Source organism: Corvus hawaiiensis, chromosome 17 (genome assembly GCF_020740725.1).
Source record: "Corvus hawaiiensis isolate bCorHaw1 chromosome 17, bCorHaw1.pri.cur, whole genome shotgun sequence".
Lineage (NCBI taxonomy): Eukaryota > Metazoa > Chordata > Aves > Passeriformes > Corvidae > Corvus > Corvus hawaiiensis.
In genome coordinates this window covers 2,671,430-2,699,385 of record NC_063229.1, presented here as the reverse complement: position 1 = coordinate 2,699,385, position 27,956 = coordinate 2,671,430, and the positions used below count along the sequence as shown (strand labels likewise).

General features: G+C 54.0%; 2 protein-coding genes and 2 long non-coding RNA genes across 4 annotated transcripts in view; all 4 read left to right on the top strand.

Moving 5' to 3' along the window:
* LOC125334967 (centrosome-associated protein CEP250-like) overlaps window positions 1-9,203 on the top strand; it is a 46,400-nt gene extending 37,197 nt beyond the window's left edge. Inside the window, exons 7-9 of the mRNA XM_048322206.1 lie at window positions 7,853-7,984; window positions 8,261-8,404; window positions 8,861-9,203. Of these exons, the coding sequence (XP_048178163.1) occupies window positions 7,853-7,984; window positions 8,261-8,404; window positions 8,861-9,145 (561 nt within the window). The 3' untranslated portion in view covers window positions 9,146-9,203. The remainder of the gene's footprint in view (window positions 1-7,852; window positions 7,985-8,260; window positions 8,405-8,860) is intronic.
* A 487-nt stretch (window positions 9,204-9,690) lies between these two features.
* LOC125334966 (centrosome-associated protein CEP250-like) overlaps window positions 9,691-27,956 on the top strand; it is a 41,502-nt gene continuing 23,236 nt past the window's right edge. Inside the window, exons 1-10 of the mRNA XM_048322205.1 lie at window positions 9,691-9,794; window positions 10,344-10,419; window positions 11,094-11,337; window positions 11,935-12,089; window positions 13,032-13,301; window positions 14,452-14,580; window positions 15,999-16,171; window positions 17,464-17,591; window positions 17,782-17,939; window positions 18,675-18,854. Of these exons, the coding sequence (XP_048178162.1) occupies window positions 9,691-9,794; window positions 10,344-10,419; window positions 11,094-11,337; window positions 11,935-12,089; window positions 13,032-13,301; window positions 14,452-14,580; window positions 15,999-16,171; window positions 17,464-17,591; window positions 17,782-17,939; window positions 18,675-18,854 (1,617 nt within the window). The remainder of the gene's footprint in view (window positions 9,795-10,343; window positions 10,420-11,093; window positions 11,338-11,934; window positions 12,090-13,031; window positions 13,302-14,451; window positions 14,581-15,998; window positions 16,172-17,463; window positions 17,592-17,781; window positions 17,940-18,674; window positions 18,855-27,956) is intronic.
* Window positions 22,935-24,736, top strand: LOC125334855. Its single transcript, XR_007207263.1, has 3 exons — window positions 22,935-22,994; window positions 23,592-23,746; window positions 24,689-24,736. It is a non-coding gene; the product is annotated as an uncharacterized LOC125334855 (long non-coding RNA).
* Window positions 24,799-26,827, top strand: LOC125334854. The gene is made up of 3 exons (XR_007207262.1): window positions 24,799-24,958; window positions 25,466-25,594; window positions 26,474-26,827. It is a non-coding gene; the product is annotated as an uncharacterized LOC125334854 (long non-coding RNA).

Here is a 27,956-nt window from a genome sequence, read left to right as displayed (position 1 = left end):
GTATAGGCGTACTGGGAAACTTAATGAATATGGAGCTTGTAACCCGATAAATACCAAGCTGAATGCAGCTGTCGGCATGCATGGTTTTGGAGGAGCTATCCCCCATGCGTTCCAACACTGGAATAAACATACCTACTTTACTACATATTCCAGTAGTAGAGTCTTTTCTGTATATCACTGGAGACATTGTGGGAGTCTGTGGGAGGTGAGATGGGAGTTTGGGGGGCTCTAATTAGCTTTTTGTCCACACTAGGCAAATACATTAATATTCATAGTCCTATAAAGTCTTTGTTCTTCTTCCCAAAGTTCAGGACTTTAGCATGACTTTGGCTGAGCAGCAGTGCATGCCAGTTAATAAAGCTTACTAAAATAAATCGATTTAGCTAATTGTAATGATCATGGATCATGTGTTTTACAGGGGCACATGGATAGGCAGATCAGGAAGTCCCAAGTACCTTCCAAGTACCTCCCAACAGGGAAAGGGAAGGAGGGGAAAATGCGGCCGGGAAATGAGGAGAAAAGAAGGCTACTTGCTCCAACTAATTGGGAGAGACCCCCTTGGACACGCCTGACGGACTCTCTCCCTTTCTCCAAATCAAGGGAATTTTACAGGACTCCTCTGTCTCCTTTGTGGACACGAACTTCTCGTGACGTGAATTTTACCCACTGGGGGGTGGGGGGCGCAGGAGCTCCTCTGCTGGGGAGGGGGAGTATAAACCAGTATAAACCAGTCCGGACTGGGGCAAGTGGGGAAAATTCAGAGTCACAAGGGGCCAGTGGCAGCGAGGCAGGGAGGGGCGGGAGTGATTGGCCGGGGAGGGGGAGAGGGGGAAGTGCCAGCCTCAGCCGGACCCCCCTCATTGATTGACAAGTGGGGAGCGGCTCCCGCCCAACCGGCGGGCGGGGAAAAGCGCCCTCAGTCATTGGCTGGGTGGGACAGGGGGCGGGGCGAGAGCTGTTCCCGCCTCAGCCGAACTCCCCTCAGTCATTGGCTGGGTGGGACAGGGGGCGGGGCGAGAGCTGTTCCCGCCTCAGCCGAACTCCCCTCAGTCATTGGCTGGGTGGGACAGGGGGCGGGGCGAGAGCTGTTCCCGCCTCAGCCGAACTCCCCTCAGTCATTGGCTGGGTGGGACAGGGGGCGGGGCGAGAGCTGTTCCCGCCTCAGCCGAACTCCCCTCAGTCATTGGCTGGGTGGGACAGGGGGCGGGGCGAGAGCTGTTCCCGCCTCAGCCAGACTTCATTCTGAGATTGGCTGGGCGGGTACCGGAAATGACCCAAAGAAGCGTCAAAACCTCCTCGAAATATCAGCAAAGCTGAGGAAAATGGAAGAAATTTAAATAAGTATGAAAAATATAAGGCTTTATTTTAGTTGCATTTAAGCAATGGAGTGTTGAAAAGGTGGATTGTGCACTAAAACGTAGCAAAACCAAGAAAACTCCCAAAACCCCTTTAAGAATCCCTCGAAATTAAGTAAAATTGAGTGGAAGCATAATAAATATGAAGAAATATGAAGAAGTTAAAGCCCTTTTTAACGTATAATGAAAAAACAGGGAGGTGTGAAAGGGGCTTTGGGTGCTAAAATGCCTCAAGAAAGCACCAAAACACGCCAAGCACCAAATTCCCCTCATGCTGGGGCTGGCTGTCCAGCAGCTCAAGTAGGAGAGTCCTCCAGTAGCTCAGGGGAGCTGCAGCCCTCGTGCTGAGGCACAGCCCGTGGAGAAAGGGGTCAGTGGCCCGAATGCATGCTTTGGGAATCAGAGCTGGGTTCCTAAATCCTGTCGGAACTCTCTCTCCCAGACCTGTGGTGGCTGAGGGTTGTATGAGGGAAGGGTTTGCCAGCCGTGAACTGGACTTGTTGATCATCTGAGCTCCGTTCAGGGGCAGTGTGGGAGCCTGTTCCTTTCCCCTTCCCCAGGGGCAGAGTGTTGGTGAGGGCTGGAGCTGGAGGCTGTGTCTGCCCCCATAGCCGGTACCGTGGGGCTGCGGATGCTCCTGCCCGCGTGGGCTTGACTGAGCTGGGCTTTCTGCCTCTTTCAGGTGTCCTTGCTGCAGTCACAGCTGGCCCGAGACCAACAGCACTGGCAGAACTACACTGAGAGGTGTGCAAGGACCAGCCAGGAGCTCAGACCTTCACGGGAGCTGTCCTGATCCTTTGCAGCTGTGCTCAAGGAGCCCAAAGCTGCTGTTCTGGAAGCAGAGACTCGAAGCTGCATCGGTCTCTGAAGCTTAACTTGGCAGTGACATCCCTGGGCCGTCAGTCTCTGGAGAGACAGGCCCTGGAGAAGGCAGGTGCCGCTCTTCTCTTCCCCAGACCATTTGTACCCTGCCAGAAACCAATTCCTGTCAACTGAGGCACAAAAATCCTCCCTAGGACACAGACGAATGTTCTCAAAGATGAGGGAGAAAAATATCTACCAAAGCTTTTCCAAGCATTTGGTTCTGGAAGGTCTGTTCCTAGCGAGGTGTTCCGGTTTGGCCAAATTTAGAAATATATCCTCGGAGAGAAGGCACAACCACCCCGCCCCAACCAGGTTCGGGAAAAAATAAATTTTCCTCGAAGGAGAGTGAAGGAGATAAAACTATTTCTTTAACAAACACACGGGAAAAGGAAAATAATGCTAAATAATAAAATTTCTCACTGTGGAGAAAAAACCTGGGAAACTGTTAGAGTCCTCCTGTTGGTCTCCTCGGAGCTGGGGCTTGGCCCAGGGCCAGGCCCTCTGCGCTCCGTGGAAAGTCCTGCTGATGTGTTCTAATATTGTAGCAGTCCAGTGGAAAAGGGAGAAAGTCCGAAATTCCAAGGAAGGAAAAAAAAATTCAACTCTCTCTCTGGAGAAAAAGCAGCTGAGCAACTGGCCAAAAGCTGACCGGGAAGCCGCAAGCCGGGTGCCTCCGCCCTCCCCTGCTGCAGCTGGAAAAAAAACGCTATCTGTGTGTGACCTTGAACAAGCTGCAAACTGCTTTGAAAAAGTTGTGCTCAGTTTAGAGGCATAGAAATTAATTTCTGGGCATAGGCAGCGATATGGGATACACATCATAAGGTCACCCCAAGACACGAGGAATCTTTGAAATAAGCAGCAAGACTTTTCTTCTGCCTAGAAGACCTAGTGATGTATTGCCCAACAGAGAGCAGAGAAAAAAATGCACTTGTGTCTGTCTTGGGATTCTTAATCTCTTTTATGAGCCTTAAACACTGCAACTCTTGGCGTTTCTCTGTAGGAATTTGAAAAGACCCTGAAACATCATTTTTCCTCCTCATGTGGCTGTTCTAGATGCAAAGCTTTACTTTCCATGAATATTTGTAAGCACCAAGAACCTTTTTAGGCTTTTTCTTACACCTCCCCTTTGTCAGGGGAGACAGACGAATTCCTGTGACTCAGGAACTAAGCGCATCCCTAAAGAGCATGCGGGTCTCAGGAATGCTGAGCCTTAAAACTGATGCTGTCTGGGCCAGCAACTTTGAACTCATGTTACGAGCCAGGTCCCTGCCCAGCTGCCCAGCTGGGCTGTGGGGATGTGGGGGTGATGGTGCAGGTGCCGGGGCAGCAGTGAGCTGGGATGGGTGGAGAGCCAGGGGAGGGCCTCTCCAACAGCCCCTGGAATGTTGGGGTTTGCAGCGTGGCAACCATCAACAGCCCATGGAATGTTGGGGTTTGGAGCGTGGCAACCATCAACAGCCCATGGAATGTTGGGCTTTGGAGGCTGGCAACCATCAACAGCCCATGGAATGCTGGGCTTTGGAGCGTGGCAACCATCAACAGCCCATGGAATGCTGGGCTTTGGAGTGTGGCAACCATCAACAGCCCATGGAATGTTGGGGTGTGCAGCCTGGCAACTGTCAACAGCTCCTGAACATTGGGGCTTTGACCTTGGAAGAGCCAACAGCACTTTGATCTTGTGCTCTTGACCCAGCAAAGGCCAACGACCCTTGGATATTGGGGTTTGACCCTGCAAAGGCCAACGGCCTTTGGAGATTGGGGTTTGACCCTGCGAAGTCAAACAACCTTTGAACATTGGGGTTTAGACCCTGCAAAGGCCAAAGCCTTTGGACACTGGGGTTTAGACCCTGCAAAGGCCAAAAGCCTTTGGACACTGGGGTTTAGACCCTGCAAAGGCCAACAGCATTTGGACGCTGACATTTGGTCACTGCTCGTGCCAAGGGGCAGATGGAGACCCGGCGGGTGAGTGAGAGAGCTGCTGCCCTCTTTGTGCCAAGCCCAGCAGGGGCCTGGGTGGGCCTGGGCTGTGCCACTGGGAACAGTTCCCTTTGGGAATAGCAAGGGATTAACAGTTGGCTGTCCCGGAGCTGGCAGCAGCTTTGGTGCTGGCCATGGGGACCGGCCTGGGAGGGAATGGGGGGGCTCCTGGCCATCCCAGAGCACACCCACATCTCCTCCTCCGTCCTTGTCCCACTGGAGGGTGTGGGCACAAACAAGGGAGCAGCTTTCATTGCCTTCCCCTCAGCCCAATTCACAGCGCAGCCTGAGCGCTTCCCGGAGACAAGAATGGGTTTCTCCCAGACATCTCCAAGATGATCCCCGGTGGGGCAGAGGATGACAGGAAGATGCTCCAAGGGCTGGAGCACCTTTGCCAAGGGAAAAGGATGCAAGAGTTGGGGTTGTCCAGCCTGGAGAAGGTTCCAGGGTGACCTTCCAATGCATGAAGGGGCTGGAAGAGAGCTGGAGAGAGACTTAAGCCAGGGGCCTGCAGGGACAGGACAGGGTTTAATGGGATATTGGGAGGGAATTCTTCCCTGTGAGGCTGCTGAGGCCCTGGCACAGGTTGCCCAGAGAAGCTGTGGCTGCCCCTGGATCCCTGGCAGTGTTCAAGACCAGGTTGGATGGGGCTCTGGGCAATTCCCCTTGTGGTGCTCTAAGAAGTGATGAGACACCTTCCAGCATGTTTGTTTGTGCTGCTGTCAACCTACTGGGCTGAAAATATTCCCAAGGAGGGGAGGAAGGAGCTGAGCTGGAATTCCAGGCTGGGAAGCATTTAGAGGTGACTGCCTCAGGGGCAGCCATGCAGTCTGAGTGTGCTCTTCCCTGTGCTCTTCCAGGGAGCTCGAGGCCTTTCTCACCAGGGACGTTTCTCCAGAGCCCCTGAGGTGAGTAAACTGCGCTGAGCTGGCTCGGATTGGAAACTGGTCCTCCACGAATGGACACTGGTTCTTGTGGAATCAGAAGAGGCATCTCAGTGGTACTTTGGAATAGGAGCAGAGTACCTGACTAACAGCTGGATGTGGGCTTTCAGGTGCTGTTAGACGGCAGTGGCAGCATGGCCAGTTCCATCACCGGCACTGACCGTTCCCAGCATGCAGCCTCCAGGAACAGCCTCTCAACTCTGACATCCACTGATGCACAGCATCCCTTTAAATTGGTTTGGGAAGCCACAGAGAGTTGTGGGCGCTTGCAGCGAGGTTTTGAGCAAATGGAGGAGCAATGCAAGAGGCTCCGAAGCCACCAGGAGCAAATAGACTCTCTGATGGAAGAAATCAGAAGGTGAGTGTTTCTTCCTCCTCCTCCTGCATTCCAGAGGCAATCTGAGTCCAGGTCTGGGAGTTCAGAGGTGTTCTAGGCGAAGAACTCACCTGCCCTACCATGTGTAGGCCTCAGTGTGGCTCTCGAGCATCGTCCTGTCAGGGCTTTTCATGCTCTACTGTGACTCCCAAGGCTGCCTGGGAGATGCACAGCGATGTTGGAGTAGAATACTCCTTCCTCTCACTGTGCTGCTTCCCTGAATTCTGTTCTTTGGGTGCCCCTGTCCAGCCACTGCTTCTCCCTGAAGGAAGACAAAATCCTGCCTTCCTTTCCCTTTGCCTCTGAGGATTTCCTTGGGAAGGAAAGCGCAAGGTCTTCCTTAGGCCACTGCCCCCAGCTCCATTGTGGAGGGTTGAAAATGGGATCGATGGCTCTTCAGGCCTCTTCCTTCTTCTGACTGAGCCTTGTCTCTGCAGTGACTGTGAAAACCTTGAGAAGTCCAAGGAAAAGCTTCAGCAATGCACTGGAATCCCGGCGGCAGGAGCCTTGAGTCTGCGCCAGAAGAACAGCAAGCAGCTGAAGGAAGCGTCAGCCCAGGCGGAAGAGGCGGTGCAGCAGGACAGGATGGAGGTTGGTTTTGGAAATGAGGCTGGTTTTCCATTGAAAACTTGTCTTGCCCCTTCTTGTACAGTGGAGGACTTGGTGCACTCGAGGGAGAAGACCCATCACTACAGAGGGAGCTGGAAGTCAACCGGCAGGCACTGGAGGAATTGCAGCTTCAGAGGGAGCTGCTGGAGCAAGAGGGGCGTGATGTTACCGTGGCTCTGGACACCTTATTCCTAGGCAGCACCTGTGAGAGTGGCAGTTGTGCCAGCCAGATCAGGCCAGATGCTGTTTCTGGCAGGAGAAGAGAGGGACACTGCTGTGCACACCTGGCTCAAGATGGCACACGCATTTATTAGCCAGGCATATGCATGTTCATCAGCAAAGGGTTACATGCTTCTGCAAAATTTGTTACTTTGGGCAGCCCCAGAGCCTCTAAAACAGGGAACAGAGCTGGGGAAGGGTCTGGAGCACAGGTGTGACAAGGAGCAGCTGAGGGAGCTGAGGGGCGCTGAGCCTGGAGAAAAGGAGGCTCAGGGGGCACCTTCTCGCTCTCTCCAAATCCCTGTGACAGGAAGGTGCAGCCAGGTGAGGGTTGGTCTGTGCTCCCAGGGAACAAGGGACAGGACAAGAGGAAACGGCCCCAAGTGTGCCAGGGGAGGTTTGGATTGGGTGTTACAGGAGAGCTGTGAGAGAAGGGTTTGTTTCTGATGGTCTCTGTCAGACAGTCTCACTTCTGGAGTACGTGGTAGGTTTGGCAAAGACACAGCAGAGGTTTTGCTTTTGAAGACAAAAGCTCAAAACCACAGTGCAGTCTTCAGGCTTGAATACCAGCAAGGGCCATGAGACACCTTCTTTGTGTAAGACATGTAAATGGTATTGTTGGTGTGAACTGCTGCACAAATAGAGTCTGCTTTGGCCACATCAGCCAGAATGCCATCAGTCACTAAAGGACTGCTCACCACAAGAGCCGTTTCCCTGCCAGGCATGCCCTCGTTGCAGAGAGCTGCTTTGCACACTGGAGGAGGGGACACTTTGCTGTGGGTTTTGTCCGAGAAGGAGAAATGCTGTGAATTTTCACTTGCTTCAGCAAGCAAAATTGCTTTCCTCAACAATCCTGAAAATGTCCAGCACCGGAATAGATCTTGAGAGACATTTTGTTGGTACGGGATTGTGCAAGGAGAATTGGTGTGATTTTTTGCAAGGCTGGAGCTGTGGGAGATGGCAGGCTATGGGGCTGTGTGGAGCATGCCCTCCATGTCTTCTACATTGAATTTGGGGAGGTGAAAGGTGAACAGGGCTATCTTTGGGCCCAGGAATGAGCCCTCTCCTAGGAAGCCAGGCAGAAACATCAGCTTTCCGTTGGGATTTTTGTGCTGCTCTTGTGCTCTGTTTTTCCAAGACTTACCTTGGAGGATCTGCACTGTTCTCTTACGGGTCCTCTTTTGGTGTGTACTGGTCGGTGTCCATAGCCAAACGGAGTTTGTAGGACTTTTCTTTTGTGGGCACAGGGAGGGCACAGCAGGAACGCTGACAAGAGAAAAATCTTTTTAAAGACTCGCCTGGAGTATTTCTGAACAGCAACCCAGAGATGTCTCCTGGGCTGTGTTCTAAGTCACTTCCTGGGAAGCTGTGTCCCCCCAGGGCAGACAGTGGCCCAGGGGAGCAGCAGCCGAGTGCTCTGAGAGCGCGTGAGCCCATCAGTCTTTGCCTCTTGCCACACAGAGTTTGCAGGGCAAGTGTCAAGCCCTCTGCTCTTTCCTTCTGTGCAGGTCCTGCTGGAAAAGCAGAAGATGAATTCTTTATCAGAGACACTGCTCCAAACTCGGGGACAGCTAAGCCGAGCCTGCCAGCAGGTGCAGCAGCTCAGGCAGGAGGTGAAAGAGCAGCAAGAGAAGGGGCAGGTAAGTCTGAGCAGGCAGGGAACAGAGTGCAGGGCAGTGGCAGGGGCACAAAAGGCAGGTGCTGGGAGTGAGGAGGCAAGGGCTGCTTCAGGCCCTGGCAGCAGAGAGCCTGGCAAGCTCCAGAGCTCAGGCCCGGGAAGGAAGGCTTGCAATGGAAGCAGAGCTGGGTAGAGAAGCCAAAAGAAGTCGCTGAAGGAATGGGATTTTGAGACAGCAAGTGGGAAAAGCTGAGCCTGAGGGCAGGTCCCAGGAAGTTGCTCTGCATTTTGTTGCCAGACCATCAAGGCAAAGCTGCAAGCTGAGCTGCAGGAAGCTCGGAGGGAAATCCAGGCAGCGCAGAAGAGGCACAAGGAAGAACTACGAGGCATCAAAGAGGAAATGAATCTCCTCCTTGTGGAGAGGGAGGCTCTACAAAAGCAGGTGAGTGAAACAGCAGTGGCACTGCAGCATCCAGCAGGGGGTCTGTGCCCTTCTTGCTTTTCCATGGCAGAGCAGCAGCTGCTGGGGTGGTCCCTGGGGCTGCCTCGTGCTCTGGGCTCCTTGGCAGCTGCTCTGCAGGACCTTCAGTGCTCTGCTGAATCTCAGCTGCTGCCCTGGACAGCTGGGCTAGTCCTCTGGGCTGTTGGCCAGCAACCATCAGCATGGATTCCTGCTGGCCTCTTCTTGCTAGCCTTGGTGTGGGAGGTGCTTTTTCAGGTGCCCTTGGTGGGCCACGTAGAGATTGAAACAAGTTGTGTGTATGCATTGTGAATCTGGTGCTCTGAGGACAGGGAGAAATGGAAAGTTGGCCTTTGCCTTTTCTCACAGCCTCTGCTGTGGCTGGCAGTGACAGGCTGTGGCTGTAGCCTCTGACTGCTTTGTTCTGTTTGACTGGAGGTGGGAGAGTTGACATCTCAGCTGGCAGCCTCCAGAGAGTCCCAGGCAACGATTGTTCAGAGAGCCCAGCAAGATGTGAGCTGGGCCCAGGAGCAGTCAAGGCAGAAGCTGTTGGAGGTTGAGCACCTCCAGAAGATGCTGGAGGAGGCAGAACATCAGAACAAGGAGCTGCAAGTGCACCTGAAGAACTTGGAGCTGGAAGGGAGTCAATGGGAAGAAGTGGCACGCCAAAATTCAGGATTTCGGGCTTCCTTGGACGCCCTGGAGAAGGAAAAAGCCAGGTAAATGAAAGCCTGTGGGACTCTGCCTTGTGGGAATGGATTCCCTCTTTGCCATCTTTGCACCTGCCAGGGGCTCTGGCAGCATCTCCTACGTGGCAGAGTCCTGAACTCTCCGTGCAGACGCGTCTCGTTGTCTGGATGTTGTGTTTCATTTTCTTTTCTTTCAAGCCTTTAGTTAGGGTTTTTCTGGGGACAAAGGCTTTTGGAGTAGCTCTTTCCCTCTGGGGGTGTGTTCTGTTGTGAGGTGGGTGTGCTAACACTGCCCAAGCTGCAGTGTAAGGAGCTGGACACATCCAGCAGCTCCGCCTTGGGTCCTGTAACTTGAAGCCTTTGGCATCTGGATCAGCCTGGCATCCTGATGCCTTTGCTTGGCAGAACCATCTCAAGGCCCTGATTGCTGACCTAGGCCAGATTCCCCTCAAAGGCACCCAAGAACCAAGAATGTCTCTGTTGCATCGTTCCTCAGAAAATGCCCCCAGGTGCCTGGAGGGGCTCAAGCAGGGTCCCTGCCACCCTCCAGAGTCACAGGCAATACTGACTGTGCAAAGAATGCAAGAAACAAGACCAAGGTTGGCGGGGCTCCTCCAGCTGACCAAGTCCTGCCGGTCTTCAGTGCCGCAGGATTCTTCTTCCAAGAAGAAGACAAAGAAAAGGCAGGGCACTCTTGCTTGCCTGCAGGTTGCTGCATCTTCCATCAGGTTGTGCTCCAAGGCTCTGTTGCCACTTCTGCTATTGGCCTTTGTTTCTCCAGCTGGAAGTAGGATGGGTGCTGGTAAATCTTAGGGAACTTCCCCGAGATCCGCTGGCTGTAGGGTGCTGCTCCTCCTACCTGGACATACAAGATGGGGCAAGGAAATGTCTCTTCCATGTTGACCAAACCTTTCCCCCTTGGAAAAGGTTTGGGTAGTCAGAAGAAAACTCTTCCTCTCCCCTAATCTCTTCATTGCAAGACTTTGTTAGGTCTGCATTCACATTCCCATCTCAAGAAGAAGGTAGGACATGTAGGCAGGAACTCCCCATTCTTTCATGAATAAAAGCAGAGTGGGCACATGCTGGGCTGTGACTGCAGGGGGAACAAACAAACAGCCACGTTGTTTAGACAAACCTCATCAGACAGAGCAGTTTTCCCCGAGGTGGTGCGAGTCCTAAGAGTTCCTAAAATGTGATACCGTGTAGTAATGAGTTGCATGCTTCCCTTTTAGGCTGATTCTGTCTCTGGAGGAAAAGAACCTGTGCCTCAGAACACTGGAAGAAAAGAACCAGGCACTGAACAATCAGGTGTGTCATCTGCATTCTGTGCTTCAGGAGACCGAGCAGCTGTGTTCTGAGCTTAGAAGACAACTGCTGGAGCTCAACACCCAGGTAATCTGTGCCCTGACATCCTCTTCTCCATCCTCTTCTCCAGGGACACACATCATCACCTTTGGCTTGGAGGCCCCAACTGCTTTCCCCTCCCAGCAGCATCCACTGCTGCCGTGTTCTGCCCCGGGGTGCTGCTGCACCCACAGGCCAAGGCTGGATCTGGTGTCTGCTGCCGATGTTTTCCCCCGTTCTCTCCCGGGTCCCAGCAGGAAATGTGGGAGGAGAAGCAGCAGCAGACTCCTTTGGAGCTTCTCCATCCCTCTGTTAGCAGTGTTGTCCCAGATGGAGTTGGTGCCTGTGCTGGGCACCGAGCAATGTGGGCACACAGACGTGGCTATGGCAGGCTGGGGAGGGCACTTCCACCGCAGCCAGTTCAGCTGGTGTTCGGAGCTGCAGCCTCAAGGATGCGCATTGGCTCCCTTTCCCTGTTTTCAGGACATTTGTTTCCGTTGGAATCCTTGGCCCTGTGCCTTCTGTTTTGGGCATGTTTTTTTGCCTGAAGTCATTTCTCCTTCCTTGCTTGCTCTACTGCCTGCTCTGCTGCCTCAGGAGCAGCACTGTCCCTGAGGCTCTGTGCATCCATCTTCCAGATCCAGGCCGAGCTGGAAGCAGTGATCGAGAAGGCAGCTCTCCAGCCTGCTCAGGAGAAGCAGGAGCTGGAAACTGAGGTGTCTGAGCTGCGTGTGAGGCTCCAGAGCTCTGAGGAAAGAGCAGAGGCCATGGCCACGCGGTGTACGGCTTTGGAGCTGGAGCTGAGGGAGGTGCAGGCTCAGAGAGACCATCTGAAGGCTCGCAACCAGGAGCTGCAGCAGGAGTTGGAGGAAAGTGAGCAAGGTAGAGCTTCTCCTCTCGCACCCACTGCCCCATCCTGTCTCGCCAGCAGGGATCTCTGATCCCGTGCAGAGCAAAAGTGCCCAGAGATGGCAGAGGGGAAGAACAACCAGCAGGAGATTTATCCATCCAGTGCCAGTGAAAGCGTTTTCTCGAGAAAGATGCCGTGGCTGGCAGTGCCATCTGGCTGTGCTATGGCTGATCCCGTGCACAGGTGGTGCCTTTCAGGTGCTGTGTCTGTGCTGAGGAGCTGTAGCTGGATGCCTCAGCTCGATTCCCCCCAACTCCAGGCCCTGCCAGAGCCTCCAGGCTATTGGCCTCTCTGGAGCAGGGCTGCACAGGCATCCCCGCTCCTTTGTCTCTCTTGGATTGCTCACTCTGCACAAGCCCAAGAGCAAAGACACTTTCCTATTCCTCTGAACCTTGCCCCTTTGATTCCTGCTTTTTTCTCCTTCATTTCTGTCAGCTTTGGAAGCCCTTGTGGCCTTAGGGGCTGGCAAACACAGGCAGGCCGAGAAGAATGTGCTGTTGTCCCTGCAGGATGCACATCAGTTTGCCTTTGCTTTGCTGTTCTCATTCTCCTTCTCCTTCCTGCTGCAGCGATGTGGAGGGCAGAACACCAGAAGACCTCTCGAGAAACTGCCCTGGAGAAAGAGGCCATTGCCCTGAAGGAAGAGGCTGTGACTCTTCATCAGGAGGTGGCACCTCTGCAGAGGAAACTGGAGAGCCTGGAGAAGGAAAGGAAGGATGTGCTGGTGAGAACGGCAGATGCCATGAAGGGCCATTTCCTAGCTATGTTTGGCCCTTGTGTTAATAGTTCTAAGGAGCACCTCTTTGCAGTTGAACTTGTCAAATTGCATTCTTCTGAATAAGGAGGAAAAGATGTCATAGTCATGTCAAAGCCAGTTAGTGCTGAGGCTGCTGGTTTTGCTCCATGCTGGAGTTTTGTGCCCTACAAGCTGTAGTTCTCAATGTCCACACTGGCTCTATGGACATTGCATGGTCTGGGCAATTCCTCGTGTCCAAACCCACGTTCAGATTTCAAATACCTGGACCTGGAACGAGGGGTGAGAAGGGCAAGTTTGCTGTTAATAGAAAGGTGTTTGGCCTTGGCCATCAGAGAGCAGTCAATGGGGAGAAAAGAGAGAAAAGCAAAGTGCTGATGCAGATAAGGACGTGTGCCTGCAAGGGGAGAACTCGTCCTGAGTGGCAGCAGAGAATGACAGACTGATGTGGCCGTTGCTGCTCCAAGAGAGGGCAGTGGGGCTCTCGGGGATGGTGCCATGGAAACTCTACACAGGAGAGCTCAAAACCCACTCCTGTCAGCCCAACTGCAGGGAATGAATTGCTGGGGGTGTTTGCTCTTCCCTTTCTCCCTGATGGAGAGCACATCCTCATTTAGGCACTGCCTAAATCCTTCTTAGCATGGGCTTGGAATCCTGGCTGCAGTTCTGGCAGCTGCTTCCCAAAGGAACACTCGAGTGGAGCTGCAAGAGGTCGGGGAAGGGCAGAAAGGGAGCTGGGACGGGCTGAGTGAGCTGGGAAAGACTCAGCGTCAAGGGTGGCCCCAGCAAAGGTCTGAGGCATCCCGAGAGGCAGAGAGAGAGGGGCAGCCTTTGCCTGCCTGTGGCAGGAGTCCCGATCTGGTATGAAAAGCACACCGAGAGAGGGAATGAGTGACCTCCCTGTTTTGGCAGCGTGAACGGGAACTGTACGAGGAGCAGATGAGAGATCTGAAAAAGAAGAATGAAATGAATACACCGGAGATGCGAACTCATAAGGAAAACCCCCAACAATTGGAAGTGGACAGGGAAGCCAAGCAGGAACAGTTGGAGCATGGGGCTGCTGCTTTGAAGGAATGGCAAGAGACCGCTCAAGTCCTGAGTGCTGCACTGAGCAAGAGTGAAATTTCCAAAGGGGCTCTGAAGAAAGACTTGGACATCCTGAAGGAAAGGCTTCGTCTCCAGGTAGGCACTGGCATTGATCTTCAGTGCACTGCAACGTCTCTCAGTGATCCCAATGAAGTTTCCCATGAAGAGGTGGGATTCTAGATCCCTGTCCGTCTAGGCCTGCTTGGGCAAAGCAGCCCGGGCTGCAGCAGGCAGCCTTGTGTGTCTGCCTGGCTCCAGCCAGAGACCATTGGCTGCCAGATTGTTTGCTGGCACGCCTGGAACGACTGATGCAGCTCTGGAGCTGCTGTTCAAATCAGCTCCAGGCCAAAAGCTGGGCATGGGGAATTGCTTCTCCCGTGCCCAGGCAAGGGGAGGCAACAGGTGGGGGTTGGATTTGGTGTGGAAAGGAATGGAGCAGGTGAGCAGAGTGATGGACTGAAGTGAGCAGAGTTCTGTAGCAAGGGCTGAAGAGCAGCTGCACTGCTGGAGCTTTGAGGATGCTTCCTGAGATGGAGATTTCTGAGGGACAGCTCTTGTGGTGTTTGAAATAAGGGATCATCTCCTCTCTGAATACCCAGCAGGCTGTTGGAGCAGAAGGGAAGCAGCTGTTATTTCTCTCAGACACCAGCATGGAACTTCAGAAATCATTTGCATCTTTAGACGAGGAGAAGACCGAGAGGCCTGAATTAACCACTGAGCTCAGGAGAACTTTTGACCAGGTAAAATGGGCTTTTGCTACCTCTGCAAAGCCTCAGGCTCCTCTGGAACACAAGCCCATGGTGTCAGGAAAGAAGAGTTGGATGAGTTTCAAGGCCTCAGCAGTGCTTGAGGGCTCATTCTCCCCCTGGGCTTCATTGCCTACATTGTGCTCTGCTCCCGTGTGGAATGCTCTGAAGTTTGGGAGAAGGAGAGTTTGCTTCCTGTCCCTGGGCTGGCTGTGCAGGAGCTTGCTGTTCAGATCAGCTCCAGGCCAAAAGCTGGGCATGGGGATCTGCTGCTCCCTTGCCCAGGCAAGGGGAGGCAACACGTGGAGGTTGGATTTGGTGTGGAAAGGAATGGAGCAGGTGAGCAGAGTGATGGACTGAAGTGAGCAGAGTTCTGTAGCGAGGGCTGAAGAGCAGCTGCACTGCTGGAGCTTCGAGGATGCTTCCCGAGATGGAGATTTCTGAGGGACAGCTCTTGTGGTGTTTGAAATAAGGGAATCATCTCCTCTCTGAATACCCAGCAGGCTGTTGGAGCAGAAGGGAAGCGGCTGTCAGAGCGCTCCAGGAAGGGTGTGGAATGTGTGTGGGACCAGGTTGCAGCAGCAGCAAAAGACAAGCCAGAGAAGCGTGTGCTCAGGAGAACTTTTGAGGTAAAGTGGGCTTTCGCTGCCTCTGCAGAGCCTCAGGCTCCTCTGGAACATGACACGTGTGCCCAGGCAGTGCTCTGGAGTCCTCTGCTTGTTTCCTTGCCTCTCCCTGTCCCTGCTGTGGGTGCACCCTTTTGTTTGTTCTCTCTGTTGTGGCAGCCCATGGCTTTCACAAAGGCACCTTCACTCCGCTGCCTCCCTCCCTGGCCCCGTGTCCCCGCACACACACTGGCCTCTCCTGCACAGCCCCCAGCGAGAGCTCTTTGCCCCCAGTGTTGTCTGGTGCAATTGAGGGTCTCTGAGCAGAGATCTCCTCGCCTTGATGTCCAGAGGTCCTTTTGCCCCATGTTTGCTGACAGGTTTCTGTGACCCTTTCTCCCATCCAACGTGCAGGTGGTACCTGAAGGGAGGAGTGTCCAGAGAATCTTTAGGAAAGTTTATCTCTCGGGTACCATTAGAGTGGATGCTCCCCAGTCTGCCCAGCACAGCAGGTTGACTTCTGGACAGGTGAGAACAGCGTCTTCCTTGGTGGGAGGAACACAGCCCTTGGCAAAGCACATGTCCCTCAGAAAGCAGAGGAGCAGCTGTGAGCTGAGCCGTTTTCCCCAAGCCAGGCAAGCCCTGAGCGCTGCTCCCAGGGCTGGCATCTCCTCTGCTCCAGAGCAGACAGAGGGCACCGTGCTGGAGCTGCTGTGGCTGCAGCCGCTGCAGAGCAAGCAGGAGGTGGGAGCAGCTGGCTCTCTGCTGCCAGCCAGCCCAGCAGCCACAAGCCCGTGGTGTCAGGAAAGAAGAGTTGGAGGAGTTTCAAGGCCTCAGCAGTGCTTGAAGGCTCATTCTCCCCCTGGGCTTCGTTGCTCACATTGTGCCCTGCTCCCGTTTGGAATGCTCTGAAGTTTGGGAGAGGGAGAGTTTGCTCCCTGTCCCTGGGCTGGCTGTGCAGGAGCTTGCTGTTCAGATCAGCTCCAGGCCAAAAGCTGGGCATGGGGATCTGCTTCTCCCGTGCCCAGGCAAGGGGAGGCAACACGTGGGGGTGAGCAGAGTGATGGACTGAAGTGAGCAGAGTTTTGTAGCGAGGGCTGAACAGCAGCTGCACTGCTGGTGCTTAGAGTAAAGTGTATTGGCAGTTGTGGAAGATGCAGTATTTTTGGGTGAGCACACAGAATTTGGGGCAGGGATGTTTTTCGGGAAGGAGCAATCTGGTGCCAGGCAAGCCAGCAGGGCCTGACACAGCACTTCCAAGGAAACAGTGCCAGAGGCTTTTGGCAGCCCAGGGTATGGGAGCTGCAGAGGGCAGATGCTGTGAAACTTTGAGCCCAGAGCACAGGAGCTCCCTGTCCTCTGGCTGCCTGCGAGGTGGCACTGGCTGGCTCTGCACAGGGCTCCTGAGGAAGGGCTTGAGCTGTACCTTGTCCTGCTTCCAGGTTTCCCAGGAGCAAGAGTCGTCGAGCAGGGCTCTGGAGCAGCTGCACCAGGAACTGGCCCAGGTGCGCAGAGAGAAGGAGCTGCTGGGCCAGGAGAAGGCTGCCCTTGAGGGCCGACTGGCAGCCATGGAGTGTCACAAACAAGACCTTTCCAAGCAGCTGGCAGAGACCAGGTAAAGGCAGGGAGGAGACCCTTTCCAGATGCTTTTACCTTGCATGGACAGAAAATGGAAGTCTCAAGAAAAAGAAATATGCCACAATGTGAAGGTTATTTTTCTGACATCTAAAGCCAGCAAAGCTGTCGTGAGCCTTGGGCTTCTGTTTGTGCCGCCCAGCACACTCATGTGGGAAGTCAAAAGCAAGCCACCCGGCCCTGAATTGAGTAGTAGTTAAACCATGCAGCTGTTGAGTGAAACCTCATGTTTTTCTTGGGTTTAGTTCCTTGTTCTGGGCATTGAACATCCCTCTTTCCTTCCTAAGTAGCTTGACACAATCCTGATCTTCAGAACTGAAGCTTCAGAATTCCAGGCTCTGACCTTGGGATGTTGGCAGTAGCATGCTGCCATTCAGGGGGAAGCCAGAGGCTCCTGCTGAAAATGCTGAGGGCCTTCAGCTTCCAAGCAGACTCTTGAGAAGTGTGAGGCAGGACCTAGAGCTGGTTAGAGAGCAGCAGGGAAACCTCTTTGGAATTGTTGACAGCCCCTGGGGATTCTTGCTAAGTGTTGATGGGCACCCACCTGTCAAACCTGCCAAGGTCCTTTTGGATGGTCCCTCTCACTCTCCAAAGAAGGACAAGACTTGGGCTACTGCCTGCTTAGCTGGCAACACTAAAATAAAGGTGGCAAGTCTATTCCTTGACCATGCAGGAGTTTAAACTGCAGTCTCTGCATTCAGGTAGTTGTTGTTCAGACAACATAGTGTTCTGAATTTTTACAAGTGCTGCCACGACCATGAGATTTTACTGTATCATGCAAAGTAGTTCTTGAAGTCTCTTAAATACAGGGTGTCTGGAAAATTATGTACCTTTATGTCCATGATGAAGAGAGTTAACAAGTCAGGGGTGAGCCAGGACGAGAGTCTGTTCTGTCCCCCTGCAGAGCAGCTTGGAAGTGCTGATGAGAGAAGGGCTGTGAGCAGAGGCTGGGCTTTTGCTCGTCAGCCCAGCCTGTGTGGGCACAGCTAGCCAGGGTCATAGGTCAGGAACAGCAGCTGAAGGTTCGGCTGTTGAGGTCACGTTGGGCTGGGCTGTCTGTGCTGTGCCAGGCCATAAGGAAGGCCTGGGCACTCCCTCAGCGGGCCCTGCTTTGCTATTGAAATGGCACAAATGGGCCTTCTCTGTACAAGTTTCCATGCGAGCCATTTTGCATTCTCAGGCCTGGGGACCTTGAGCCACGTTGTCCTGGAATAACTGCCTGGGAGTGTCAGGAGCGAGCAGCTCATGTCTCTCCGTATTTGCAACCTGTAGGTCAGCGAAGGAGAGCCTGGAATCCAGCCTGTTTGCTGCTCAGCAGCAGATATCTCAGCTGGAGATCACCAGCAACCATCTGGAGGCTCAAGTGCTCACAGTCACACAGGCCAAGGAGGCGCTCCAAGGTGAGAACCTCGTGTGCTTTGTTTGTGGTGCCGCCCCTGCCTAGAGAAGCTGCTGTAAAGCCTCCTCTGTCTGCAGGGCTTCTGAGGAGCGTTGGGGCTGGAGGCAGGGCCCTCCTACGCCGACACTGGAAGGGCCTGAGTCAGTAAAGGCAGTAAAGACTCTGAATCTTGCTGTTGGTCATGTTTGCAGGAGAAGTGCAGTGCCTCCAACGTGAGCTGGAAGCAGAGAGAGCTCTCAGGAAGCAGGAGCAGGAAGACACAGCGCAACAGCTCTTGCAGGCAGAGCAGCAGCGTCAGGAAAGCGGAACTGCTCAGCAGGTGGAAATAAACAAGCTCCTGCAAGACCTGGTAGGTGACAATAGGCTTCTGAATTGTCCAAGCCGGCCCTGGGGGCTGGTTTAGCACCAGCAGAGCCTGAGGGTGTGAAAGGGCAGCAATCCTCTGCCAGAGGCCTCCCACTGCTGGGCCGGGCAGGAGAGGCGGCGGCTTGGACTCGGAGGCGCGTGAAGACCCCCAGGATGGTGCTGGGCCAGTAAATGCAGCCACGGCTTCCGTGAGGGCGTAAGACGAGTTCCAGAGCAGCTTGGGCAGTGCCCACCCAAAGCGTGGCAGCCCAGGGCAGGATCTTCCCCGAGTCCCACCTGCCACGGAGCAGATGCCAGCGTGGAGCAGATGCCAACAGTGCTGCTGGCTGCAGGCGTGGGAACTCGGTTCCTGTCTTGCTGTGCTCCCAGGGTGGACAGCGGGATTAGCTTTGGGCTGGAAGCAAATGGAACAGGCCCCGGTCCTTCAGTGCTTGTGACTGGGGCATCAGGGTGCCAGAAGGTGACACCTCCTTTTCTGAATGGTTGGACTCAATGCTGGTGCAGGTCTTTCCCAACAGAAATGATTCCATGGTTCTGTGATTCTTGCACCTGCTGAGCCTCCTTTTAAATTCCCTGACAGGACACGGTTTCTGGAGAGCAGAGAGCCAGTGCTGTTGTCTTTTCAGGTTGGGGTTTGTGGGAGGGATGAAGCTTCACGGTTTTCAGCGAGGAGCTTGCCTGGGGACTGCAACTTGAAGATTTTTCCTCCCCTCCGCAGGCAAGTGAGCGGGAAAGGCACCATGCAGAGATGCAGGAGACGCTGCAGCAATGGGGAAAAGAGAAGGCAGAGAGAGAGCAGGAGCACGAGAAGGTGCTGTTTGAGATGAGGCAGAAAGTTGCCACCCTGCAGGCTCAAAGAGAAGAGGAACGAACTAGATTTGAAAATGCCAAGCGAGAGGTAATGATTGTGCAAGGAGAATTGGTGTGATTTTTTGCAAGGCTGGAGCTGTGGGAGATGGCAGGCTATGGGGCTGTGTGGAGCATGCCCTCTATGTCTTCTACATTGAATTTGGGGAGGTGAAAGGTGAACAGGGCTATCTTTGGGCCCAGGAATGAGCCCTCTCCTAGGAAGCCAGGCAGAAACATCAGCTTTCCGTTGGGATTTTTGTGCTGCTCTTGTGCTCTGTTTTTCCAAGACTTACCTCGGAGGATCTGCACTGTTCTCTTACGGGTCCTCTTTTGGTGTGTACTGGTCGGTGTCCATAGCCAAACGGAGTTTGTAGGACTTTTCTTTTGTGGGCACAGGGAGGGCGCAGCAGGAACGCTGACAAGAGAAAAATCTTTTTAAAGACTCGCCTGGAGTATTTCTGAACAGCAACCCAGAGATGTCTCCTGGGCTGTGTTCTAAGTCACTTCGTGGGAAGCTGTGTCCCCCCAGGGCAGACAGTGGCTCAGGGGAGCAGCAGCCGAGTGCTCTGAGAGCGCGTGAGCCCATCAGTCTTTGCCTCTTGGCACACAGAGTTTGCAGGGCAAGTGTCAAGCCCTCTGCTCTTTCCTTCTGTGCAGGTCCTGCTGGAAAAGCAGAAGGAGAAGAATTCTTTATCAAAGACACTGCTCCAAACTCGGGGACAGCTAAGCCGAGCCTGCCAGCAGGTGCAGCAGCTCAGGCAGGAGGTGAAAGAGCAGCAAGAGAAGGGGCAGGTAAGTCTGAGCAGGCAAGGAACAGAGTGCAGGGCAGTGGCAAGGGCACAAAAGGCAGGTGCTGGGAGTGAGGAGGCAAGGGCTGCTTCAGGCCCTGGCAGCACAGAGCCTGGCAAGCTCCAGAGCTCAGGCCCGGGAAGGAAGGCTTGCAATGGAAGCAGAGCTGGGTAGAGAAGCCAAAAGAAGTCGCTGAAGGAATGGGATTTTGAGACAGCAAGTGGGAAAAGCTGAGCCTGAGGGCAGGTCCCAGGAAGTTGCTCTGCATTTTGTTGCCAGACCATCGAGGCAAAGCTGCAAGCTGAGCTGCAGGAAGCTCGGAGGGAAATCCAGGCAGCGCAGAAGAGGCACAAGGAAGAACTACGAGGCATCAAAGAGGAAATGAATCTCCTCCTTGAGCAGAGGGAGGCTCTACAAAAGCAGGTGAGTGAAACAGCAGTGGCACTGCAGCATCCAGCAGGGGGTCTGTGCCCTTCTTGCTTTTCCATGGCAGAGCAGCAGCTGCTGGGGTGGTCCCTGGGGCTGCCTCGTGCTCTGGGCTCCTTGGCAGCTGCTCTGCAGGACCCTCAGTGCTCTGCTGAATCTCAGCTGCTGCCCTGGACAGCTGGGCTAGTCCTCTGGGCTGTTGGCCAGCAACCATCAGCATGGATTCCTGCTGGCCTCTTCTTGCTAGCCTTGGTGTGGGAGGTGCTTTTTCAGGTGCCCTTGGTGGGCCACGTAGAGATTGAAACAAGTTGTGTGTATGCATTGTGAATCTGGTGCTCTGAGGACAGGGAGAAATGGAAAGTTGGCCTTTGCCTTTTCTCACAGCCTCTGCTGTGGCTGACAGTGACAGGCTGTGGCTGTAGCCTCTGACTGCTTTGTTCTGTTTGACTGGAGGTGGGAGAGTTGACATCTCAGCTGGCAGCCTCCAGAGAGTCCCAGGCAACGATTGTTCAGAGAGCCCAGCAAGATGTGAGCTGGGCCCAGGAGCAGTCAAGGCAGAAGCTGTTGGAGGTTGAGCACCTCCAGAAGATGCTGGAGGAGGCAGAACATCAGAACAAGGAGCTGCAAGTGCACCTGAAGAACTTGGAGATGGAAAGGAGTCAATGGGAAGAAGTGGCACACCAAAATTCAGGATTTCGGGCTTCCTTGGACGCCCTGGAGAAGGAAAAAGCCAGGTAAATGAAAGCCTGTGGGACTCTGCCTTGTGGGAATGGATTCCCTCTTTGCCATCTTTGCACCTGCCAGGGGCTCTGGCAGCATCTCCTACGTGGCAGAGTTCTGAACTCTCCGTGCAGACGCGTCTCGTTGTCTGGATGTTGTGTTTCATTTTCTTTTCTTTCAAGCCTTCAGTTAGAGTTTTTCTGAAGACAAAGGCTTTTGGAGTAGCTCTTTCCCTCTGGGGGTGTGTTCTGTTGTGAGGTGGGTGTGCTAACACTGCCCAAGCTGCAGTGTAAGGAGCTGGACACATCCAGCAGCTCTGCCTTGGGTCCTGTAACTTGAAGCCTTTGGCATCTGGATCAGCCTGGCAGCCTGATGCCTTTGCTTGGCAGAACCATCTCAAGGCCCTGATTGCTGACCTAGGCCAGATTCCCCTCAAAGGCACCCAAGAACCAAGAATGTCTCTGTTGCATCGTTCCTCAGAAAATGCCCCCAGGTGCCTGGAGGGGCTCAAGCAGGGTCCCTGCCACCCTCCAGAGTCACAGGCAATACTGACTGTGCAAAGAATGCAAGAAACAAGACCAAGGTTGGCGGGGCTCCTCCAGCTGACCAAGTCCTGCCGGTCTTCAGTGCCGCAGGATTCTTCTTCCAAGAAGAAGACAAAGAAAAGGCAGGGCACTCTTGCTTGCCTGCAGGTTGCTGCATCTTCCATCAGGTTGTGCTCCAAGGCTCTGTTGCCACTTCTGCTATCGGCCTTTGTTTCTCCAGCTGGAAGTAGGATGGGTGCTGGTAAATCTTAGGGAACTTCCCCGAGATCCGCTGGCTGTAGGGTGCTGCTCCTCCTACCTGGACATACAAGATGGGGCAAGGAAATGTCTCTTCCATGTTGACCAAACCTTTCCCCCTTGGAGCCTGGGTAGTCAGAAGAAAACTCTTCCTCTCCCCTAATCTCTTCATTGCAAGACTTTGTTAGGTCTGCATTCACATTCCCATCTCAAGAAGAAGGTAGGACATGTAGGCAGGAACTCCCCATTCTTTCATGAATAAAAGCAGAGTGGGCATATGCTGGGCTGTGACTGCAGGGGGGACGAACAAACGGCCACATTGTTTAGACAAACCTCATCAGACAGAGCAGTTTTCCCCGAGGTGGTGCGAGTCCTAAGAGTTCCTAAAATGTGATACCGTGTAGTAATGAGTTGCATGCTTCCCTTTTAGGCTGATTCTGTCTCTGGAGGAAAAGAACCTGTGCCTCAGAACACTGGAAGAAAAGAACCAGGCACTGAACAATCAGGTGTGTCATCTGCATTCTGTGCTTCAGGAGACCGAGCAGCTGTATTCTGAGCTTAGAAGACAACTGCTGGAGCTCAACACCCAGGTAATCTGTGCCCTGGCATCCTCTTCTCCAGGGACACACATCATCACCTTTGGCTTGGAGGCCCCAACTGCTTTCCCCTCCCAGCAGCATCCACTGCTGCCGTGTTCTGCCCCGGGGTGCTGCTGCACCCACAGGCCAAGGCTGGATCTGGTGTCTGCTGCCGATGTTTTCCCCCGTTCTCTCCCGGGTCCCAGCAGGAAATGTGGGAGGAGAAGCAGCAGCAGACTCCTTTGGAGCTTCTCCATCCCTCTGTTAGCAGTGTTGTCCCAGATGGAGTTGGTGCCTGTGCTGGGCACCAAGCAATGTGGGCACACAGACGTGGCTATGGCAGGCTGGGGAGGGCACTTCCACTGCAGCCAGTTCAGCCGGTGTTCAGAGCTGCAGCCTCAAGGATGCCCATTGGCTCCCTTTCCCTGTTTTCAGGACATTTGTTTCCGTTGGAATCCTTGGCTCTGTGCCTTTTGTTTTGGGCACGTTTTTTTGCCTGAAGTCATTTCTCCTTTGTTGCTTGCTCTACTGCCTGCTCTGCTGCCTCAGGAGCAGCCCTGTCCCTGAGGCTCTGTGCATCCATCTTCCAGATGCGGGCCCTGCAGGAGGCAGTGCTGGAGATGGAGGCTACCCAGGCAACTCGAGAGAAGCAGCTGCTGCAGGAGCTGGAGGAGTCCCGAGCAGGAGAACGGAGCTTGAGGGACTCTGTGCAGGTGCTGGAGGCTGAGGTGTCTGAGCTGCGTAGGAAGCCCCAGAGCTCTGATGACAAAGCACTTTCATTGGCCATAAAGTTTAACACCTCAGAGCTGGAGCTGAGGAAGACACAGGCTCAGAGGGACAATCTCAGAGCCCGCAACCAGGAGCTGCAGCAAGAGTTGGAGGAAAGTGAGCAAGGTAGAGCTTCTCCTCTCGCACCCACTGCCCCATCCTGTCTCGCCAGCAGGGATCTCTGATCCCATGCAGAGCAAAAGTGCCCAGAGATGGCAGAGGGGAAGAACAACCAGCAGGAGATTTATCCATCCAGTGCCAGTGAAAGCGTTTTCTCGAGAAAGATGCCGTGGCTGGCAGTGCCATCTGGCTGTGCTATGGCTGATCCCGTGCACAGGTGGTGCCTTTCAGGTGCTGTGTCTGTGCTGAGGAGCTGTAGCTGGATGCCTCAGCTCGATTCCCCCCAACTCCAGGCCCTGCCAGAGCCTCCAGGCTATTGGCCTCTCTGGAGCAGGGCTGCACAGGCATCCCCGCTCCTTTGTCTCTCTTGGATTGCTCACTCTGCACAAGCCCAAGAGCAAAGACACTTTCCTATTCCTCTGAACCTTACCCCTTTGATTCCTGCTTTTTTCTCCTTCATTTCTGTCAGCTTTGGAAGCCCTTGTGGCCTTAGGGGCTGGCAAACACAGGCAGGCTGAGAAGACAGTGCTGTTGTCCCTGCAGGATGCACATCAGTTTGCCTTTGCTTTGCTGTTCTCATTCTCCTTCTCCTTCCTGCTGCAGCGATGTGGAGGGCAGAACACCAGAAGACCTCTCGAGAAACTGCCCTGGAGAAAGAGGCCATTGCCCTGAAGGAAGAGGCTGTGACTCTTCATCAGGAGGTGGCACCTCTGCAGAGGAAACTGGAGAGCCTGGAGAAGGAAAGGAAGGATGTGCTGGTGAGAACGGCAGATGCCATGAAGGGCCATTTCCTAGCTATGTTTGGCCCTTGTGTTAATAGTTCTAAGGAGCACCTCTTTGCAGTTGAACTTGTCAAATTGCATTCTTCTGAATAAGGAGGAAAAGATGTCATAGTCATGTCAAAGCCAGTTAGTGCTGAGGCTGCTGGTTCTCCTCCATGCTGGAGTTTTGTGCCCTACAAGCTGTAGTTCTCAATGTCCACACTGGCTCCATGGACATTGCATGGTCTGGGCAATTCCTCGTGTCCAAACCCACGTTCAGATTTCAAATACCTGGACCTGGAACGAGGGGTGAGAAGGCCAAGTTTGCTGTTAATAGAAAGGTGTTTGGCCTTGGCCATCAGAGAGCAGCCAGTGGGGAGAAAAGAGAGAAAAGCAAAGTGCTGATGCAGATAAGGACGTGTGCCTGCAAGGGGAGAACTCGTCCTGAGTGGCAGCAGAGAATGACAGACTGATGTGGCCATTGCTGCTCCAAGAGAGGGCAGTGGGGCTCTCGGGGATGGTGCCATGGAAACTCTACACAGGAGAGCTCAAAAACCACTCCTGTCAGCCCAACTGCAGGGAATGAATTGCTGGGGGTGTTTGCTCTTCCCTTTCTCCCTGATGGAGAGCACATCCTCATTTAGGCACTGCCTAAATCCTGCTTAGCATGGGCTTGGAATCCTGGCTGCAGTTCTGGCAGCTGCTCCCCAAAGGAACACTCGAGTGGAGCTGCAAGAGGTCGGGGAAGGGCAGAAAGGGAGCTGGGACGGGCTGAGTGAGCTGGGAAAGACTCAGCGTCAAGGGTGGCCCCAGCAAAGGTCTGAGGCATCCCGAGAGGCAGAGAGAGAGGGGCAGCCTTTGCCTGCCTGTGGCAGGAGTCCCGATCTGGTATGAAAAGCACACCGAGAGAGGGAATGAGTGACCTCCCTGTTTTGGCAGCGTGAACGGGAACTGTACGAGGAGCAGATGGGAGATCTGAAAAAGAAGAATGAAATTAATACACCGGAGATGCGAACTCATAAGGAAAACCCCCAACAACTGGAAGTGGACAGGGAAGCCAAGCAGGAACAGTTGGAGCATGGGGCTGCTGCTTTGAAGGAATGGCAAGAGACCGCTCAAGTCCTGAGTGCTGCACTGAGCAAGAGTGAAATTTCCAAAGGGGCTCTGAAGAAAGACTTGGACATCCTGAAGGAAAGGCTTCGTCTCCAGGTAGGCACTGGCATTGATCTTCAGTGCACTGCAACGTCTCTCAGTGATTCCAATGAAGTTTCCCATGAAGACGTGGGATTCTAGATCCCTGTCAGTCTAGGCCTGCTGGGGCAAAGCAGCCCGGGCTGCAGCAGGCAGCCTTGTGTGTCTGCCTGGCTCCAGCCAGAGACCATTGGCTGCCAGATTGTTTGCTGGCACGCCTGGAACGACTGATGCAGCTCTGGAGCTGCTGTTCAAATCAGCTCCAGGCCAAAAGCTGGGCATGGGGAATTGCTTCTCCCGTGCCCAGGCAAGGGGAGGCAACAGGTGGGGGTTGGATTTGGTGTGGAAAAAAGGAATGGAGCAGGTGAGCAGAGTGATGGACTGAAGTGAGCAGAGTTCTGTAGCAAGGGCTGAAGAGCAGCTGCACTGCTGGAGCTTTGAGGATGCTTCCTGAGATGGAGATTTCTGAGGGACAGCTCTTGTGGTGTTTGAAATAAGGGAATCATCTCCTCTCTGAATACCCAGCAGGCTGTTGGAGCAGAAGGGAAGCGGCTGTCAGAGCGCTCCAGGAAGGGTGTGGAATGTGTGCGGGACCAGGTTGCAGCAGCAGCAAAAGACAAGCCAGAGAAGCGTGAGCTCAGGAGAACTTTTGAGGTAAAGTGGGCTTTCGCTGCCTCTGCAGAGCCTCAGGCTCCTCTGGAGCATGACACGTGTGCCCAGGCAGTGCTCTGGGGTCCTCTGCTTGTTTCCTTGCCTCTCCCTGTCCCTGCTGTGGGTGCACCCTTTTGTTTGTTCTCTCTGTTGTGGCAGCCCATGGCTTTCACAAAGGCACCTTCACTCCGCTGCCTCCCTCCCTGGCCCCGTGTCCCCGCACACACACTGGCCTCTCCTGCACAGCCCCCAGCGAGAGCTCTTTGCCCCCAGTGTTGTCTGGTGCAATTGAGGGTCTCTGAGCAGAGATCTCCTCGCCTTGATGTCCAGAGGTCCTTTTGCCCCATGTTTGCTGACAGGTTTCTGTGACCCTTTCTCCCATCCAACGTGCAGGTGGAACACGAAGGGAGGAGAATCAGAACTTTTAGGAGAGTGTTCCCCCACACTACTTTACATTGCCTGTCTCCCAGTCTGACCAGCAAAATGCATCAACCTCTGAAAGACAAGAGTCCTCCAGTAGCTCAGGGGAGCTGCAGCCCTCGTGCTGAGGCACAGCCCGTGGAGAAAGGGGTCAGTGGCCCGAATGCATGCTTTGGGAATCAGAGCTGGGTTTCTAAATCCTGTTGGAACTCTCTCTCCCAGACCTGTGGTGGCTGAGGGTTGTATGAGGGAAGGGTTTGCCAGCCGTGAACTGGACTTGTTGATCATCTGAGCTCTGTTCAGGGGCAGTGTGGGAGCCTGTTCCTTTCCCCTTCCCCAGGGGCAGAGTGTTGGTGAGGGCTGGAGTTGGAGGCTGTGTCTGCCCCCACAGCCGGTACCGTGGGGCTGCGGATGCTCCTGCCCGCGTGGGCTTGACTGAGCTGGGCTTTCTGCCTCTTTCAGGTGTCCTTGCTGCAGTCACAGCTGGCCCGAGACCGGCAGGACAACCTGGAGAGCTGTGCAGGGAGCAGGCAGGAGATGCTCCCGTTGAGTCACAAGGACCTCCTTACTTCCTAGGCTTGTCAGAGAGGAGCCAGGGTGCAGCTGGATGCAGTCGTAGCCTCAGATTTTGTCCATAGTTTATGTTTAAAGGATTGCAGGTGTAACTGTAGGATTGTAGGATAATAGGTGTAGTCGTTGCAGCAGTCGTAGCCTCAGATTTTGTCCATAGGTTATGTTTAAAGGATTGCAGGTGTAACTGTAGGATTGTAGGATAATAGGTGTAATTGAACCTTTATACAACTGTGTTCCAGAGGATGAAGGATATATTTATAGAAAAGTAAAGTGATTTATCGAAAAATAAAATGATCATGATTAAATGAAAAGATCTTTATCAGAGTTCTTGACTACCCAGTACAGAGAACTATAACTTCCACTATAGTGCATTATATTTGAAGCAACATGGAAGCAGTTATATTCAAGCCAGCAAAACCTATTATTAATTAAAGATTGATGCTTCTCACCCAAACCAATGGCCATGGGCAAATATTTCTGTCAGCCTCAAGGAGTGACCTTGAGGGGCATCCTCACTCCAGGGAGGAATCTGCAGATGGGAGACACGTGACATGAACCACTTTGGTGAGGGCAGGAGAATCCTGCCATGTGTGGAGCTCTTCCATTTGTCCTTAGGAAACTGCAACCTGTTTTTTCTCCGAGTCACAGAATCTCAGGCTGGGGGAGGCTGGAGGCACCTCTGGAGGTCACCTTGCCCAGCCCCCTGCTCCGTCAGGGCCACCCAGAGCCGGCTGCCCAGGATGTGTCCAGGTGGCTTTTGAGTCTCTCCAGGGATGGAGACTCCACCACCTCCCCGGGCACCTGCACCAGTGCTCGGCCACCCTCCCAGTGCAGAAGTGTGTCCTGAGCTCGGAGGGCCCCTCCTATGTGTCAGTCTGTGCCCGTGGCTCCTGGGGCTGTCCCTGGCCCCATCCCCTCTGCAGCCTCCCCCCGGGTATTTGTCCACAGGGAGGAGATGCCCTGAGCCTGCTCTGCTCCAGGCTGGGCAGTCGCAGCTCTCTCAGCCTCTCCTCATGGCAGAGATGCTGCAGTCCCTCCATCACCTTGATGGCCCTGTGCTGGACTCTCTCCAGTCTGTCCCTGTCTCCTGTACTGGGCAGCCCAGCTCTGGGCCCAGCACTCCAGGGCTGCCCTCACTGGTGTGGAGCAGAGCGGAAGGATCCCCTCCCTCCGCCGGCTGTGACACAGCTCCCAGTGCAGCCCAGGACGCTGTTCTGCATTGCTGCAGGAGCACATTTCTGGCTCATGGGCATCCTGGTGTCCAGCAGGACCCTGCCAAACTTTAGTTTTCCAACTGGGTGGCCCCCAGCAGATACGGGTGCCTGTGGTTGTTCCTCCCCAAGGACAGGACTCAGCACTTGTCATTGAACTG